This window comes from Crotalus tigris, unplaced genomic scaffold (assembly GCF_016545835.1).
Source record: "Crotalus tigris isolate CLP2741 ecotype Arizona unplaced genomic scaffold, ASM1654583v1 scf7180000023617.9722795, whole genome shotgun sequence".
Lineage (NCBI taxonomy): Eukaryota > Metazoa > Chordata > Lepidosauria > Squamata > Viperidae > Crotalus > Crotalus tigris.
In genome coordinates, this window is record NW_024100081.1 from 4,894,591 (window position 1) to 4,914,202 (window position 19,612).

A 19,612-nucleotide genomic window follows, 5' to 3' on the forward strand; every position below is an offset into this window, starting at 1 on the left:
GCAGACCCAAGGTCCATTCTCACCAGCATCAGGAAAGGGGATTTCCTCTCATCCATAGATCTAACAGAGGCGTACCGTCACATACCCCATTCTCCCAGAACATCGCAGGTTCCTTTGGTTTTACTATGCATGCCGGCACTACCAATACAGAGCTCTTCCCTTCGGTCTGTCCTCAGCACTGAGGGTTTTCACGAAAATTCTGGCAGTCTTGGCGGCTCATCTCAGGCTGAGGCCAGTGCGGGTGCAATGTTATCTAGACGACATCCTAGTGCAGTCCAGTTCCTTCCAGTCGGCCCAGTCAGATCTGGAGATCACGATTCATACACTTCAGGATCACGGGTTCTCCGTGAATTTCAAAAAGAGTCACACGATCCCAACGAAGTGCCTCCTACATCTTGGGGCGATCATAGATTCAGACATTTGCAAGGTCTATCTTTCACAGGAACGTCGGGTCAGCATCCGAAAGCTGGTACATCAGGTTCGGAGAGACAAGACAGTGCCCTTGGTACAGCTGTCTCAACTCCTGGGGAACATGGTTTCTTGCATGGGGATTGTTCCGTGGGCCAGGCTTCACTCAAGACGTCTTCAGTGGTTCCTCCTTCCCTTTCAGAAACAGAACCTCAGTTCCTCCAACAAAAAGGTCAGAGATCCCCATCACATCTTGTCATTCCTCCTATGGTGGGCTTCATCCGCAATGAACAAGGGGACCATCTTCAAGGAGCCCCTCAGGCTCACACTGACCACAGACGCCAGTCTGTTCGGTTGGGGCGCCCATATTCAGACTCACCTGGCCCAGGGTCAGTGGTCCCGGTCGGACATAGCTCACAATATAAATCGGTTCGAGCTCAGGGCCATACACCTAGCTCTCCAACAGTTCTCCTCCCTAGTGAAGGGATAGCACGTCCTAGTCCTGACGGACAACGTGGCGGCCAAAGCCCACATCAACAAGCAGGGAGGGACCCGGTCCTGGTCATTCATGCAGGAGGCCCTGGACCTAGGTCTGTGGGCAGAGACCAATCTGGGGTCCATCAGAGCAGAACACATCTCGAGTGAGGTGAATCGACAGGCAGATTCCCTAAGCAGGGTCACAGTGGACCACTCAGAGTGGCGACTGGACCCGGCACTGTTCAGGAGATCTCTATAAGGTTCGGTCATCCGCATCTGGATCTCTTTGCCTCACCATCGAACACTCAACTTCCCAGGTTGTTCTTCAGGTTCCCGACACGGGGAGCGGAGGGAACAGATGCCCTCCGGTACCAGTGGCCAGGAGACCTGCTGTACGCCTTTCCCCCCTTCCGTTGTTACAGGCAGCCATCCGCAAATTCATTCAAGAAAGGGCGGAGATAATCTTGATTGCTCCACATTGGCCAAGGCGCCCGTGGTTTGCCGACCTTGTGGATCTTTCGCTCTCGCCACTGTGGAAGATTCCCCTGGACCGGGTGGCTCTCAGCCAAGGGAACCTTCAACATCCAGACCCATTGTGGCTCCATTAGCCGCGTGGCACTTGAGCGGGAAAGTTTAACCAGGCAATCCTATTTGTCCGGGGTGATCTTGATGATTCAAGCCTCTAGGTGCCCCTCGACCAATAGGATTTATGATGCCACGTGGAGGAACTTCTGCACGTGGTGCAATAAACAAAATCTCAAACCTCTCATGGTCACAATCCCCAATATTCTGGATTATCTGCTGGAAGGTATGAACAAGGGTTTATTACCCAGTACCATCCGCAGACAGGTTGCGGCCCTGTCAACGGTCCTTACCTGTGACAACTCGGTCTCTCTGTCGCAACATCCAGCAGTTAGTGCCTTAAGGGGGCGGTTAGCTCTAGACCGCCCGCGGTCCATCGCTACCCGTCGTGGGACCTACCCAAGGTATTGCAGGCTCTGATCTCTCCTCTGTTTGAGCCTCTAGGTTCTTGTTCTCTTCATTTCCTGTCTTTGAAGGTGGCATTCCTTATAGCCATAACATCGATTAGAAGAATATCGGAATTAACTGCACTTTCAGTCAGAAGTGATCTTTGTACCTTCTTCGAGGACAGAGTGGTCCTCAGATTGGATCCTTCCTTCATTCCGAAGGTTAATTCCTTGTTTCATAGGTCCCAAGAGCTAGTTCTTCCTGATTTTTGTCCAAATCCTTCTCATAGTCGGGAACGACAGTGGCACAAATTGCATGTACGTAGGGCTCTGCGTCACTATATCAAGCGGACCTCGGCTTTTAGGAAGTTGGAGGCATTGTTTGTGTCTGCCATGGGTCAGAAGGTTTCTTCTTTGACCATTGGTAAGTGGATAAGGGCATGCATCGCTAGGGCCTATCTGTCTCAGTCTCTTCCAGTTCCTGCACACATTACAGCTCATTCTACTCGCAGCGCTGCTGCTTCTGCTGCTTGGCACACGGAGGCTTCAGTTGAGGAAATTTGCAGGGCAGCGACGTGGTCCTCCCCTTCTGTGTTTGTCAGGCATTACAGGATTGATAGGTTTGCAGCGGGGGACGCTGCGTTTGGCAGACAGGTCCTACAACAGGTTGTTTCTTCACAGGGGACACAAGCCTAGACTTCCCCCCCCCGTAGGGACATGGGCGTCTTTGGTATGTCCCATCCGGTGGATTCTACATTCATCATGCTGGAGAAGGGGCGTTGCCTTACCTGAATGCCTTTTCTCAGCATGATGATGTAGAATCCACACCCTCCCTTGAGGCAGTCTAGGCAGGTGTCTTGATAATTGGAGCCAGTGCGCCGGACTTCATCAGTGATGCTTCGCCTCGTCAAAACTGGGTCAAAGTTCTGACCTAGTCTATCTGGGCAGGAAGGCTGAAATAACCCATCCGGTGGATTCTACATCATCATGCTGAAAAAAGGCGTTCAGGTAAGACAACGCCCCTTCTCTGGGTCTGAAGCAGCTCAGGAGTGGCTCAGCTCAGGCCATAATGATGGCCACAAGCCGGTCCATGTCATCTAGAGGCTGATAAGGAACAATAATCATACACTGAATCTGGTGTTTCTGTTGGAAAAGTCACTATGTGATCTCAATCTGGGGGAGATTTTGGTGCTCCCCTTGTCATGGTTATATCACACTCTTATAACCATTGGATTTCATAGTACTACTAACCACTGAAGGAGGCTTAGCTAGATTGGTCTTCCTTTGGTGAGTAATGGAATTGGATGGATTTCCACAGGAACTGGAGATCTTTTCTGCTGGTCTGCTGTATGGTCCATCTGAAGTCTTGGTCATCACTTGGAATAAGAAGGCCGGGCAGCTTTGGATGGGATTGTGTCTATGCATCCTTTCCCTTCTCGTGATCTGTCACTCCCTGTCATTTACAAAAGAGCTAAGAGAATTGAAGTAACAAGAGATGTTTAGAGCATTGCTGGTGTTTTGAGGGGGGGACAAATTTGACACAGGTAAGAATTGTGATTAAGGCCTTACTTCAGGGTGATAAGGGTGGTGAAATATTAATACTTTTCTGTCTATTGCTGTCCTGTTTCAGGTGACGCAGGCCCTTTTGGGTCCAGGCAGGCTAGAGAAACCTTTTCAGGGGTTTGTGGAAGATGAATGGTTGAGGGAGCTAAATATGTCTAGCCTATGAAAGAGTAGAATTAGGGGGAACATGATAACTCTTTTTCTGTATTTGTGGGGCTGTGACAGAGAAAAGGTGGTTGATTTATTCTCCAAAACACCAGAGGGCAGGACAAGAAGTAATGTGTGGAAGCTTGTTAAAGAGAGATCCAATCTAGAAGTACGGAGACATTTTCTGACAGAACAATTAATCAGTGGAATAATTTGCTCCATTACTGGAGGTTTTCAAAAATAGAGTGGACAGCCGATGATATAAGGTCCCCTGCCTTGAGCAAAGGGTTGGACTAGAAGACCCCTGAGGGGACCCTTCCAGCCCTATGATTTTATGTTCTGCCATTAAGAAGTATATATAACATACATTACCGATGCACTCTGAATACATAAGGATTAATATAAACTTGCTTGCTTGCTCGCTTAGATTTTGATGGTGTAGAGTGTTCCAAAAGCTGGGATAGTATGTAGAAGCAAAACTGTAGCTGTTTGCCACCTGGATTTTTTATTGAGCTTCAGGCATTTGAACATAAGTCTGTTTTTATATGTGGATCAAGGAGAAAGTGTGTTTTGCATATGAAAAAAAGAAAGATCCAAGAAAAACTGGGGTTACTGGATAGGAAATATAATATGAAATCTGGTTTTAATTTTTGCTTTTTGCCTTCATGAATTGCAAACAGAAAATTTCCTATCGGTGGAAGAAGTTTGATTCAGCAAAACAATACCAATAACAAAAGGAGAAATCTCTCTCTCTCTCTCTCTCTCTCTCTCTCTCTCTCTCTCTCTCTCTGAAAGAAAAAAGCACAAATCAACTCTCATTCCGTTCTGTTGGAAGGAGTGAAATATGTAACAACGCAGTGGTATATGTGCCTTCGCCCTTACTACGCAGATATTATTTTTACAAGTTAATGAAATTTTTCCTAAAAATGTTAAGGCCATTTTAAAGTGAAGAGTTTCCTTAGGACCACTGCGGATAATAAAAAAGTTTCCTATTCAAATCTGCTTCAGCCCCAATGATTACTAAATCCTGCTTTTGTTATATGCAAATTGAAAATACACATATGGATAGTTCTTGACTTACAGCTATTCATTTAATGACCATTCAAAAGTGACATACAACTGGTTCTCGCACTTAGACTGTTGTAGCCTCAAAATTTGGGCATTTGGTAACTAGCATTTGTATTTAGGATGGTTGCAAGCATCCCAGGGCCATGTGATTGCCATTTGCAACCTTCCCTGCAGCTTCCAACAAATAAAGTCAATGGGGGAAGCCAGATTGGCTTAATGACCTTGTGATTCACTTAACAATAATTTGCTTAACAACTGTGACGAAAAGGTCCTAAAAATCAGGTGTGACTTACTTAACAACTGTTTTGTTTAGTAATAGAAATTTAGGTCCCAGATGTGGTCATCAGTCAAAGGCTACCTGTTTGCAGAATAATGCAAGGATGCATTTTCTTTTATAATTACTTTGAAATGGAATAAGAGCAATATGCAATTTTCTGTATTGTACATCGTACAAATATCTGGGAAGATGGCTTTCCTATTTGTGATAATTTTTATTTCCTCTTTCATTGTTTTTATACTTTTCCTTGAACCCTCTGTGTGTGAGAAGATAGATATGAAAATAGTTAAAAACATGGTGGTCCTTTTACTTGGATATATCAACAGCTGAATCTAGGACCTCTTGCATATAAAGTTAATACTCAGTTATAAAGTTATATTCTCTTTTCACTGATTATTAAAGAATATGTATGTATCCTACTTCAAGAAAGATACTTCATAATGGTTTACCTATGATTATGGAATAAGCTCTGATGGGTCATACCTCTTAACTGAATATATATTTGGCAACCACTGCTTAAGGAACTTGCTGAATATGATGGGATAGAGATCTTTTGCTCATAATAAAATGGGAATGGTAAGAGTATTTCTTGCCTATTATTAAATCTTTTGCAAATAGGGTTATATACTACTGTACTATTGTATAGCTATACTACTGTAATCTATTAAAGCTAGCCATTGGATTAATAAGATGAACTTCAAGTTTGATAATCATTCTGTAGCAATGTCTACATTTTCTGAACTCATACAACAGAATCTAACTCCTATATTTAATCTATGTTTGTGTCTTAAGATGTCTAGATATCAAGTGACCTTGCTGAATGCAGTTTTTAATCTGTAGGATTTTAAACAAATTATTATTTTTGGCAGACTTTTTCAGCTGAAACATTGTCATTCTTTATTATTTTAGGCATGTACTGGAATAGAAAATATTGATGAGGCTATCACCTTACTTGAACAAAATAACTGGGATTTAGTGGTAAGTATTTATTTTACTTTATATGTTTGATGCTTAAAATCAGAGGGAATATTGCTGGAATTCTAGCTGGAAGAATGAGTGTTCATAGGATATACAAACTTAATGTAGTGCTGTGTCAAATCTACCACCCCATTTGCAAGCCATGAAAGATGTGATGTTGTGGTTAAAGTGTTAGACTAAGAGGAAGAGAAATACATGTTCAGAGTACATACTACAAGGAACAATAGGCCTTTCACTTTTGGGGGAAAAATGTAATTTGACATTGCAAAGAGCAGTAACCAAAGTTTTCTTATTGGCTCAACTGATTGCAATGCTTTCCCATTGCATTTGATTTGGACTGATGTTACTCATGATGTAGCTTTGTCCTTTTTCAGTGTCTTGGGGCACGGATGGAAGTTTCTCCTTTTACATCTTTGTAAGGATTCCATTTAGTTTTGGACATCATTACTGCTTTCTGATTTTACTGGGTGTTCATGGTGACAAAGCATCAGTTGTATTTTCTTACCTTTGATCAAGTATCATATGTCTCTGCGCTTTCATGTTTTTTTGAGGGTGTGTATTGGAAGTGAAGTAATGGTAACAGTATACAAGAGTATGCTTCAGGAGGATACAACTTTTCTTTCCAAATTAATGGAGAGATGAGGTATGTTATAGTGAAAAAAAATACTAACATCCCCAAGGGCAGGGTTTTTTTTTTATTGCAATCTTATCGCTACCTACTGATGACATGTATCTCTAGTCAAGTCTCATTTGGATTCCTTTCAGGGATCCATACTAAATATAAATTTCCTGGATTTTTAAGAACAGGCAGATTTTTATTAAGATCAGATTCTTCAGATACACAGTAAAGTATGACATATTTGGCAAATGCATGAGTTTAGAGAAGTGAAACCATATCTCGTAAGAAATATCTAGAGTCTGATAGGGAGAGTAAGCATGTGTTAGCATCTATTTGTAACTGTACTTCAATTTTCAACAAATCTTTGCCAAAATGTCCTGCCAAAAATCCTCAAATCTACATACTTGTGCCAATAAAGATAATGCATTTTCAGAGTCAAAGAAAGGTTAAATAAGAAACAGAATGGGTATAATGTTTCATATTGTACAATGATAGGAAAGAATTTAGTGTCAACTGATCTGCATTAGGAGGTCAGATGTTCAGAGATACACTGAAAAGCTGGAAATTTATTGGAAATCTAGTTGTCTTTGTGTGCAGAAGAAAATGGTATAATGTGACACACTGAGGAAACGGCAATTTTCTGAGTTGATTTGTTTTGGAGAGAAATGCTTTGGATAATACAGGTTTATATCTTATATCCAAAAGATAAGGAAGAATTGTCTTACGGTTTTACATATTAAGAGTTAAAATATTAATAATCCTTAATGTAAAAAAAAGTGCTGCCATTTTTATTACTTTTTTTTTTTTTTACTAAGCTTCAGCAGTGCAGGACTTTAAAAAAAAGCATTATTGGGATTGTCTTGTTCTGATTTTGATAGCTAGAAAATACATTGAGGTGGGCCAAGAAGATGAACATATGTTAAATTCAGATACCTAATCCTTGGATTAGGAGATTTTCTTCTGTATTCATAGAAACATGCTATTATAACATAACTACAGATACCTTCGGTCACTAAGAGTCAAAATCCATTTGATGGAATATAATCAACCAGTCAATCAATTATAGACATCTTTTAAATATCCAATATACCACACGTCTTCATTTTTTAAAAGGATACAGCCTGTATTAAGGAAAGCAGCTACTGAAAGAGATAAGAGTTTTTTGTTCTTCAGTACAATGGCTCACCATAAAATACAACAAAAGAACAGTCTTCTGTAGTTACTAGTGCTTACAGCTGTAGCACTCCACATGCAGATCATGAAAGAGAGGATATGGCATTTCACTATCTTCAAAAAATATGCCCTCTGGAGTTTTCATTTTTACAGTTCGAATAATCATAGATTTATGTATGTGTTGTGCAAGCTCACCAAATACAACTTCGGGCCTCCCTGCATCAGAATGTTTGGGTAGGAAGATGTTGAAACAACCCTTCAAATTTACTTATAGTTCTTAAGAGCCAAACTCTAGACATTTTCTATAGAATTCAGTTCCAAATTTTAATAATACATCTACTAATTACTAGCTGTTTATCTTGAAGAATTAGAAAACTCAGATGTGCCCAGAGTTTTAATTCCAGAATCAGTTCTTTTTTGATCAAGAAGTAATTTTCCTAAAATTTATTCTATATTGGTGTGTTACTGTGCATCTATTACAAGTACAATGACCACATCTTCTTGGGTAAAACAAAGGGCAAACATGAAAAAGGGGGCAAATCTGAAAAAAGTTTGTAAGGATAACAAAATTAATTGTTTATATTTATAATTTTGTTTTAGAAAATTTAGAAAATTCAAAAGCAAAACCAAGAAAAATAAAGTTGGAAATAAAGCACATATGGTCATTGTAGTTAAAAGAAACGAAAAGTGACAAACTAGGTACCTCAGCGTGTGTTTTTCTGGAGAATATTAAATAACTTTCTAAGTAACATAGGTTTTGAAGTTCTTAAAATACTTACACTACAGATTTTTATGTAAAGTATAGACCATCTCATATTTTTCCTTTACGAAATAGTTTATAGCTTTTAACTCGACTTACTTTGTATAGATATTTTAACAACGGCTTTGGAGATAATTATAGAATTTTATTATTTTCCTCTTGGAAAATTCAGAAAGCATATTCATAAAATTTAGTTTCCAGGATTGTTTTACTATACAGTTTCTATGCTCTTAATTGACATACAAGGAAAGTTGAATTAAAAATCTGTTTATAACAATACTATGCACCGATTGGAAACCCCCCCCCCCTTTCATGCCAAAAAAATAAGCATATCAATGTCTTTCCATTCAGGTACACTACAGTTAATTAAGAAGTACTGAGACACTAAAACTGAAAAAATATTGAGGCACCAAAGAAATGGTGGCTGTGCATTTGGGTGAGAGGGGTAGGCTAAATGCTTAAGAATGCTGTTCATCTGGCTTATTTTATAAAGACAATTTTAGCTTGGGTTTTATTTTTTACATCTGCAGTTGCTTGCCAAAAAAAAAAAGAATAAATAGGAATATTATAATAAAAAGTGAGGTGCTTGTAGAATTTTTGTAACCTAACCTATTCTCAATTTGCTATTAAATATTATGTTTAATATGCATGAATTTGTAGATATAAAATCCAGCAGTGCACAGTATCAATACAGAAGTAAGCCTTTGGTAAGGCTTGGTGACAAGTTATGAAACTAATGTAAGCACCATATGCAACCTTATCTAAACAGTAGTTGAAATTTCATTACTGCAGTAATGAACTCTTTCTACTTCTATTATCCTTGCGCAGCTGCCAACAAGAAATGCAGAGTCATCAAGTGAGCGGCAAGGCTAATAAATGTCAATTTCTTTTTATGAAGAAGCTACTCTATTTCTTGTAATAGAGAGTTCTTTGTATTCTTAGTCCACACAAAAGGCAGCACCTGAGAGTACAGAAGCGCTTGGCACTCTGACTAACATCCCCCCTCCTCTCGTTAAGCATTTCTTATCACAAATTCATATTTTCAGGATAGCAAATTTAAACCTAAGGGAGGAAGCATTTTATATATTTTTGCAAACTATAATTAAATTGCTTTAAACAGTTAAAAGAGTAAATGTAAAACTGAATTAAAATGTTGCCCCAAAGCAAAAAGTAAACTAAATATGCAAAGAGTACAAAATTTCACTGTTTTTAAAGCTGATGGATACTTTGGGCTTTTGGAATATGGGAAATTTGTTTAAACTAAAAAAAAAAAAAATCAAAACTAAAAAAAATCACCTGCAGCACTATAGTTGTATTTTTTTTTACCTCCAAATGCCCACTGATAAGATTTAGCATAAAAAAAGTCCTTTTGCTTTCAGTGATGTACTGAAGTTTCAATAATTTCCCCTCCCTTCTGAAATCTTAATAAAACCATGAAATAAATTATTATAGGATAGTATAAATGGAAGTGCACATTGCCTACCTTAGCATTAGTTGGATTTTGCAGCAACATTTGGTAGTACATTTAATATCTTCAGAATAACACATGCTGCTTGAATTCCCTCTTCCTTCCTTCCTTTTTTTTTTTTTGTTGTGGTGGTAACTTTCAGAATGGTGATAGTAATTCTCAGAATGGTCTCCTCTTAACCACATTCTATCTACTGGGCTGCTTCTGAGGAAGAGATTGGATGTGTTGCTGTTCCTATTGCCTTGATTAGAAGCTCTAAACCAGAGGTCACCAACCTTCTGGGCATCAGGGACCGGTTCCGTGGAGAGAGGTTTTTCCATGGGCCAGAGAGTGCGTGGTTTTGTGTGCTGCCTGCATCTCGTGGATGGGGCTTTGCTTGTTTGTGCGGACCAGTTGCTGGCATGCCACAGACAGGTATTGGGCCATGGACCGGGGGTTGGGGACCTCTGATCTAAACTATTTTACCAATAGTCTCAACCTGATCAACCAGTAGTCCCTTCTGTTCATGAAATTTGTAAATAACTAAACCAATGCGTCTTCTGTTCTATCCTTAGCCCTTTTCTATTAGAAGCAGATGGTTTAGAAAAACCCTGTTGGGATGCATGGGATTTGGGAAAGTTAAATGTTTTTAGAATCTTATAAGATTTTTATTAGAAAGAAAAATATGCAGATGAGTGCATTCTCAAAATAGCTTTAACTTGCTTTCATTATGAGTAAGACCAATGCCATTAGGGTAATTTTTTTATGGGGAATGTGACTTCTTATTAGCAAGAATGATGTTTTAAGATTTGATCTCAGGAAAACTGAGATATCAGAGATAATAAATATGTTGTAGACTCCACTTTGTTGCTCTAGGCTCCTGGGAATTTTGAGGGGGAAAATTGCTTTTCCTCATATGTTAGGAAATGCAAATAAATATTAATTCCCAAGAATCATTAGAATTTTTAAAAACAGCGAATGATGAAATACGATTGCACATCTGAATGGATAAATAGGAAGCAATTAAGGACATATTGTTTTGTAATTAATATATTAATGTTTCAGTTCCTATTTTAAGGTTCACTACTTGTATAAATCTGTGTCTTGCCTTCTACAAAATATATGGGGGTATGGCATGTAGTAAATATATTCTTTGAGATGTCAAATCAGACACTCGTTTAGTTAAATAGATACGATTTACTCATATCTGACTAAGCCAACTAGAATTTACTTTAGTGATAACCAGTTCCAAATGATTTAAGAGGCGTTATTTTGCTGTGTAGATGACTGAGTCTGAATTTAACCCATTATAAACAATTATATATTTCAATATATGATGTTTGCAATTCAAAATGTTCCTCATCAACTTCAGTGTATGAAAAGACCGGCTACACATTGTATAAATCTTTTTGCAGTACATACATATGTGCTGATATGCAAATAGCCAATTGAAGTATTAGAGACCCTCCAAAAAAGAAACAAAATACTGATGTATGTGATATAAACTGGATTTAATTACAGTCTGAAATTCTGATCTATTAATGTAGACTTTTCAAACTTGATATTTCTAAATGTGTTGGGTAACAAGCCCCACAATCCTCATCCATCTCTGCCATTAGGCTATTTGTAGAAATGAAATGCCATGGCCAAAAAGGGAGGAATTAACAGCCTATCTTTAATTGCCTAATGGAGCCATTTGAAAAGATTAAATATTCCTGTTTGGTAGTCAAAAAATCTGTCTTAAATGTCTAAGAGCAAAAAAGAATCTTATGTTTTACAGCCAGTGGTGGGATTCAGATATGTGAACAACCGGTTCTGTCTGTGGATGCCGCTTCCGGAAGTCAATTCTGGGCTTGGGCAACAAAAAAAGAGCTACCGGTTCTGCCAAAGTGGTGTAAACTGGCTGAATCCCACCACTGTTTACAGCTGAATTTAACACATCTTAAGAATGCTTCTGTGTCCCACATTTTGTTGTATGCATGCAATAATTGTATTGCTATTTCATGTGCTTTGCATAATTATCTCTTTTTTAAAACCATATTTAATGGCAGTTAAATATTAAGCTCTGCTCTAGGAAAGTTAATAGTAAACCAGAAAGCACTAAAGTTCTTTCTAAATGTATATTTTAGAAAGTGAGCAGATAGGAAGAATAGCATTGTATTGGATCTATCCTTATGTCAGTAAATATGTATAAAAAAAACATGGAAGGAAACAATGAAATCAGTTATCTTTGGATTTTCAGAATACCCATAGTGAGTCCAGATATTAGAAATAGTAATACAGAAAGACTCCTGGGAGTTCAGAATAGTTCATATTTTTCTTTTCAGTAAGCCTTCTTACTTTAGAGCAGAGATGTCAAACACAAGGCCTGGGGGCTGAATGCGGCCCACGAAGTGGTTTCATGTGGCCCGCGAAGCCATCCTGGAAACAGTGAGGGAATGGCTCCCTTTGCCTTGGCCCTGGCCCAGGCCAGCTGGGAGCCAATGTACAATTAGTGGTGGCCATCTATGCTGAAACGCATTCTGTCTTAGCTCCATAAGTCCCTCCCCCTGCATGGCCTGAAAGGAACAGTGAGGGTCCTCCAGTGGACCATGCCTTGGCACTTGCCCTGGTCCCACCTCCTTCTGCCAGAGACCTTCAGATCTGTCCCACTCCTGCTCAGGCCCCCACAGGCACCCTTGACGCGAATGATGTAGAGCTGGCCACACCCACCCAGTAGGCCACACCCACTCCATCCACACCCACCCGGCCCCCTGAGGGCAACCGCAATGCTGATGCGGCCCTCAATGGAATTGAGTTTGACACCCCTGCTTTAGAGTACAGAAGACTAGTGTTATATTGTTATGAGACTGAATTACAGGGGTGTGTCTAAGGCTAACCTTAGTGAATCTCTTGATATGACAGGTTTTTGAAATGGGATTCTCCTAATTTTAGCTTTAAACAGTCTTCTCTATTGATTCTTTAGAGACATCAGAAAATATTATTTTGGAATAATGGTGTCCATGCTTTCTTCGCCTAAATATATGTATTAGAAACAAAGTTATATTATTGCTATTTTAAAAAAGGGATGGGTGGGAATAATATCAGAGACTTCAGAGGAAAAAAAGTAAGTCCATAACTTCTTGCACATCTGTTTTCAGTTTTTAAATTAGCAATTGGTTTCTGGAAAACATTTGGAAAGACACTTTGGAAGCATCCCTCAAAGGGCAGTGCTCAGTTTATGGCTTGGATTTTTATTCAATTTCTGTTAGAAATTTATGGTAAAACCTGCCATTAATTCAACAATTTGCTGCTGGGTTTTGATAACAGGATATTGGAAGGATGTCATTCTAAAAAAAGACTGGGGCCCATAGATTACCTGGATCAGGACTCAAATAATCACCTAAGTTTTTAACCTTTTAGAGCAGGGCTTTTCAACCTTTTCACTCACTGTACCACTTTTAGGATATGGCAGTATCCAAGTACCACCAGTCGCCTAGCAAGGTGTCAAAAACTTGATGACCAAAAAAAAAAAAAAGGAAAAAAGTGATAAAGTACAGGTAGTCCTCGACTTACAACAGTTCGCTTAGTGACTCTTAGAAGTTACAATGGCACTGAAAAAAGTGCCCCCCAAGCCACAGCCGAGCAAGACAACTGCCTGCCTGCCCGGCGGCGCTCTTCCTCCTGTCCGAGGTTTTCATTGTTGTGAGCATTTCTGTTGAGGATTGGTAGTGGGGGTGGGGTGGGGGTATTTGGTTTTTATTCCCCCCATCTGCTGGGTGGTTGCAGCAGGTTTTGATCACTTCACATGACCCTGGGACACTGTGACCATCATAAATATGAATCAGTTGCCAAGCATCTGAATGTAAACCACAAGACCTTGGAGATGCTGCAACATTCCAGCTGATCGGTCCTTTTCTGGGCTCAGCAGAAGCGCCAGGATCAGCACTGAGCTCCAGCTGGAGCCTGGCGCTGATCCTGGTGCTTCCACTGAGCCCTGACAGCCCCGAAGAAGTGCCGATCAGCTGGAAAGCGGCACTGATCCTGGTGCTTCCGCTGAGCCCTGACAGCCCTGCAGCTCCAGCCATCTCTCGCTCAGGCTTGTGTGGTGCTGCCATCGGTTCAGCTCATTCCTCTCCCCCGCTACCACTTTTCTAGGATGGTCACGTACCACCTCCAGGTGCCAATGTACCACAGGTGGTACCCGTACCACTGGTTGAAAAGCCCTGTTTTAGAGGCAATAGATTTAATTTCACCTACTTGGAAAAAAATCTTTAGATGGGGCAAATAGTAATGAATTGGCATAACTTTTCTTATTTAAATCTTCCTTCCTTTCTATCCACTTCTCTAAAGTGCCTCTATAAAATATATCTAAACAGTCTTTCACCCAATCAATTAATGAGTTTTAGTAGAGAGTTTTATTTGGAGTTCCCTATTTAATCTTGCACTCTGACCATGATGTCACACTTCTTTTCATGTATTATATTGTAATTATATTGTACAATAGGGACTTTGTTGTTTGAATAAGGGTGATTCATATTAGTGTTTATTAATTTTCTTATTAGTAAAATTAGAGGGTATTTTGCTTGGACTAGTAAACTTTGTGAAGAGCTTGTTTCAGATAATTTGCACAGTTGGCAGACAATATATTTGAAGAGTTCCTTTCTCTAAAGAGTTCTCTAAACTCTTTCTCTAAAAGAGTTTCTTTTAAGACCAGCTTTCTCATCTCCAATTTGGCCATTTTAACTTCACTCCTGGTGTCTTTAGGGATACTTCCATATCTCAGCAGGTGATGTTCCACTACCTTGATCAGATTGATTAACAGTTGGTGGTATCTTTCCTAGGAAAACCAGAGTTGTAGACTACACTGAGAGATTGGAAAAATTTCCAGCATGCAGTGACAAACCACATCCATATTGTTGTCACAAAACTATACAGTTATTGTTGTCTAGAAAATTAAATGCTGTATGCTTCCTTTCCAGGCGGCCATCAATGGAGTTATACCACAGGAAAATGGCATTTTAGAAAGGTAAGTGATGTTTTTATACTCATTATCCTAGAAGCATTATGAAATAACGTACTTGCACTGCTTGTTTTCTGCTTTAAAATACATTTTAATCATCTAAATATGAAGCTTTTATTTAAGCAATACAAAAAATAGATTAATATCTAAATTAATTTGTCAATGCTTAAGTTTCAATTAGTTTTGCAAATTCCTTCACCTGCTTGTAGTTCAGATACTCTGTAGAAATAAGCTCTTACATCTTCCAGTGAAATTATTATCCTGTAATAATTAATGAACACATTTCCCATAATCAAGATTGAAACCAGTTAGGTTAATAAGAAGACAAATGTTCTTAGTGATAGACTAAGAAATATAGCTCTCTTCTTCACTTAATGTTCAATTGTCCCCTTTAATTGTAATCAGTAATGGCTTACACAGCAATCCAATCTTCTTTCTCTAAGAAAAGGCATTATTTATATCAGGGGCAAGATTAGTGTAAAGTTCCCCCCAAAATGAAAGCCTGTGGACTGTGAAATTTGGGGATCCAGAGTCTCTTCCACTGAATTCCTTATTGTTATTTCTGCTTTTTGACACTTCAGAGGTAATATCTTGGCTAAGAGGGAATTGTGAAATCAGACTTCTCTGAGATTGAAATCTCTCACCTTTTCTTCAGAAAGGGGATTTATATTATTGCTCTTGAAATGCCTCCTGTTTGCCATAAAAGCGTATCTCTAAAAAAGTCAATTATTGACATATAGCATTATTTTCTTAAAACTGTTTTAAGTGTATCCACTTTATTCTTGCATATTCTGTTTAATGTTTTGTTTCCTAATTTCTGTCTTTGTTGATTTGCAACATGTGGTACTGAAAACCAACTAATTGACATTATATACTAGTCTGCATTAAATCTTTCAGCATTTTAGAATTGATCTGAACAGAGATTGGTTATCTCTTGATGGAATTAACAAATATAATAGCTCAGAATTCTTTCAGAAAATAAATTCCATTATGTTTAGTTGCTTTTAAAATAAGACTAATTTTGCTGTCCGGTAATGCATCTCAAAATGATAAAAATAAAATTCAGTCCATCAAAATCTATGCATACCTGGATTTTTAGACTTTTTAATTTTGCTATATACACGTACCTCAGAAGGTTTCTCCTAAAGATTAGCATTCAGTATGATACTTTGTAAGAAACTATAGCTGGCAATCTGAGCATGAAGAAGCAATTTTGGACATTATGAGATTGTTTGGTCTCAACTATCGTAGCGTATAGCAATAGATAAATGTTTATTGGGACTCAGTGAAAGAAAGGAAATTGTTGAAAATGTCCTAAATTTCCCCATTTCTACTACTTTAGCCATCAAGCCTCTCACTACTTTAGCACTAACTGATTGTGTTTTTCTCTCTCTAAAAACTGCTGACATTCACTAAAACAATAACAACAAAAATTGTCCTGGTTTCGTTGGGAGAATATGTAAACTGGGAAAATATTGTCCCTGTGACGGGTGCAAAAGAGTGCTGCGTGGGGAAAGAGAATTGTGCTTGCGAAGTCAGGCGGCTTGTGTTGCGTTCCTAAATTGCAGATATACAAGGACACGTGCAAACTCGGACAGAACCAAAAACAGAGGGATCACTGTGGTTTGGGAATATGAGGACTGATCCCTTTTCTCTTTTGCTTAGTTTTGAAAGCTAACTGCATTGACCATCTGGCCGGAAAGGTCTTTACAAGCAGTAGTCTTCTTGCTTCCCACTCCAGCACAGAAAAATCTCTGAATTGGGGCCAATATATTTTTGCATGGAAATGTATACACCTAAACACAAGCGCGCCCATTGTTCATCTTAACTCTGAAACTGCCCATGGCTTTGGAGTTGAGAATTACCCTTTGTTCTTTCTGATTAGCAAGAAAGAAAAGGGGGTTTTGTGTAAAAAAGAATCACAGTGTTCTATTTTTTTGTTTGTTTCCCCTTCACTCAAACATAATTTGTAATGCAGAATGATGCAAATTATAGTAGCCAATGGTTAAGAGGACAAATGCTCTGATATTAAAACTGCACAGATTTGTCAGCAACAGTTTACTGAGCAGTTCAGTTGAACAGTGACTGAGTTGTTTGTAAGTGTTTGTCTATAGTTTGCGTTGGATGGATCTGAAAAACCAAAAGCTCAATATAAGCTTCCTATTTTGAAAAACAGATAAGAGAGGAAACATTTTAAATTGCTGGTTTACTTATTAATGTATCGAGGATTTTAAATTCATATCTCATGGTTCTGAACAATTAGAATTTATTTATTTGGGTTCTTGTTGTGGGGAAAATAGGAGAAAGAAGGTGTGTTGGATAGGTTTGCCCCCTTGAGTTATTTGTAAAAATAATAAAAGGGTATAAATAAAATGTATTCAATTTGCATGGCCACACATCTCAACAAATGACTGTGGGCAGCGAACAATCTTAAAATAAAGTGAAAACAATTCCCATCACCAATACAAAAATTATAATACATGGCGACCGAGCAAGATATCACAAGGCAGAAACTAGCATAGCCAGAAGTCAAGACCCTTCACACCCTCAAGGCCGGGCATTGAACCAGGTTTCTAGGGTCTTACAAAAGGCCAGCAGAGTCTAGGCCAGGGGTAGGCAACCTTGGCTCTTTTATGATTCGTGGACTTCAACTCCCAGAATTCCTGACCTAGCATGGCTGGCTCAGGAACCTGGGAGTTGGAAGTCCATGAGTCATAAAAGAGCCAAGGTTGCCTACCCCTGGTCTAGGCTGTTCTAATTTCTGGTGAGAGAATGCAATTAGCAGGCATGATGGCAGAAATGTTGGGCCCCAATAACCAGCATTTTGGGGCTAATAGACCCAGATCATGGCCATCTTGCTGAATTGGATTCGTTGGGAAGAAACAACTGGAGAAAGATAGTCCTTCAAGTAACCCAGTCCCAAACCAGGAAGGCCTTTAAATTCAAGGCAGTACCTTGAATTGTACCTAGAAACACATGGACAGTTAGGGTAACTCATGAAAGTAGTGCCAAGTAGCCAGCACTATTTACTACCTGGACAGCTGTACTCTGCACCAATTGAAACATCCAAATCTCTTCAAAGGCGGCCCCATTTAGAGTGCATTGCAGTAGTCCAAACAGGAGGCCACAAAGGTATGAGCAGCAATGAGTAGGGACTTACTCAATCATACACCTTTTTAAAAAATTCTTCCTGGCCTGAAGTGTCAGAGACAATTTAAGTAAAGGTGGACAGATCTGTGTGCCCTCCAGCCAAATAACTTTTCAAAAGCTGAAGAGAAATATAGTGTGAAGCAAAATAAAGACAGAGTTTGAAAACGCAATGGATCGGGCGGAAGAAGAAAAAAAAGCTTTCAGGACATCCTGCTGGGAGAGGCAGTGAGCAGCAGTGCAGAATGCTGTTGACTTTTCCATTCTGTACTCCCTTCCTTTCTCCCTTCTGATCACATGACCCAGAGGCAGTATGGGCAGCCTTCACATCCATAACAAGAATGTATGGCCATTGTCGTTGGTTAAGGATTGGAAGGAATTCCAGAAGCTATATTTTTCATGATTTCCTTGCCTCAGAGGACACTGCTGATAATCTTCTTTCTTTTTTACAATTTAGAAATAGGAGGGAAAAATATTTAAATATCTTTTCCGAATTACAAATATAATCTCCTTGTGACCTATGAAAAATTTGTTCAGATATAAATAATAATAGTGCCCATTTCGGTGTCTTCCTCCTGCCTGCCTTCCTGTTTCCAAGAGAAAGTAGAGCATTTGCAAGTAGACCTGATGTGTTGTGTATGCAGCCATGATAGTAGTTTTTCTCATTTAGAAAGAGAGAGAGAGAAAAAGACCAGCTGGCATCATATGACACATCATATGAGAGCATTGCAGAACAAAGGGAAGGAGACAGTCTCAAATAAATAATTGGATTGAAGCCAAGAATGTGCAATGTTTCTTGAGCCCACATACCAGAGTATTTCCTAACTATAACCAAAACTCCCTGGACAAAAAGAATGGACAGGGACAGGGCAAACCTACTGAAAAATATAATAATATTAAATATAATCAGTGCAATTAATTTTCCCCCTTGTACTGCATGAAAATTAGTAGGTTTTGAAGAGGCTCTGGATTCTGAGGGGTGGCAAATTGTATATCCCTGTTCAAAGCCAGGTAGGTTTTACAAAATTAAAATATATTTGAAAAACCAGGAACCCAATGTTGCTTTTAGTGGATGGGATGTGTTTTGCATTATCAGTGTTCAGTGTTAGTTATATTCCATAACTACTACTTTAGATATGTCTACAGGAAAAAGTAGAGGAAGAAATATATTTTATTTGTATACTTGCAAATTGGATCAAAATGAAACCACATGTCCTATCAGGTATTTTACATATTTGTTAATAAACAAATCTTGATAGTAAATTACAAAAGTCAGTTACTGTGATACATACCATCATTTTACAATATTTGTATTTATTTAATAGCCAGAACAATATTACATTGCTTTCAAATACAAAGGCAAATTTGAAACTGAGTGTTTTCAGTTTAGCATCTAATTCATTTTATAAGTGTGCTTTTGAAAAGCATCTAGGCTAAAAAAGATAGGGTAAGTCCTGACAACTGTTAATATTATTGCAGGTCAGGATGTCAGCAGAATTAATTGGAGGTCTATTTAGTTATGGCAAATAATTCTGAGAATCAAAAGGTCTTTGTTCAGGAACAAAATGTTTCCCCCCT

General features: G+C 38.9%; 1 protein-coding gene across 2 annotated transcripts in view; it reads left to right on the forward strand.

Annotated features, from left to right (window-relative positions):
- FAF1 (Fas associated factor 1) overlaps positions 1–19,612 on the forward strand; it is a 190,910-nt gene that overhangs the window by 13,685 nt on the left and 157,613 nt on the right. For both annotated transcript variants that reach the window (XM_039320032.1, XM_039320031.1), the window contains exons 2-3: positions 5,818–5,886; positions 14,847–14,893. In XM_039320032.1, coding sequence (XP_039175966.1) covers positions 5,818–5,886; positions 14,847–14,893 — 116 coding nt within the window. The remainder of the gene's footprint in view (positions 1–5,817; positions 5,887–14,846; positions 14,894–19,612) is intronic.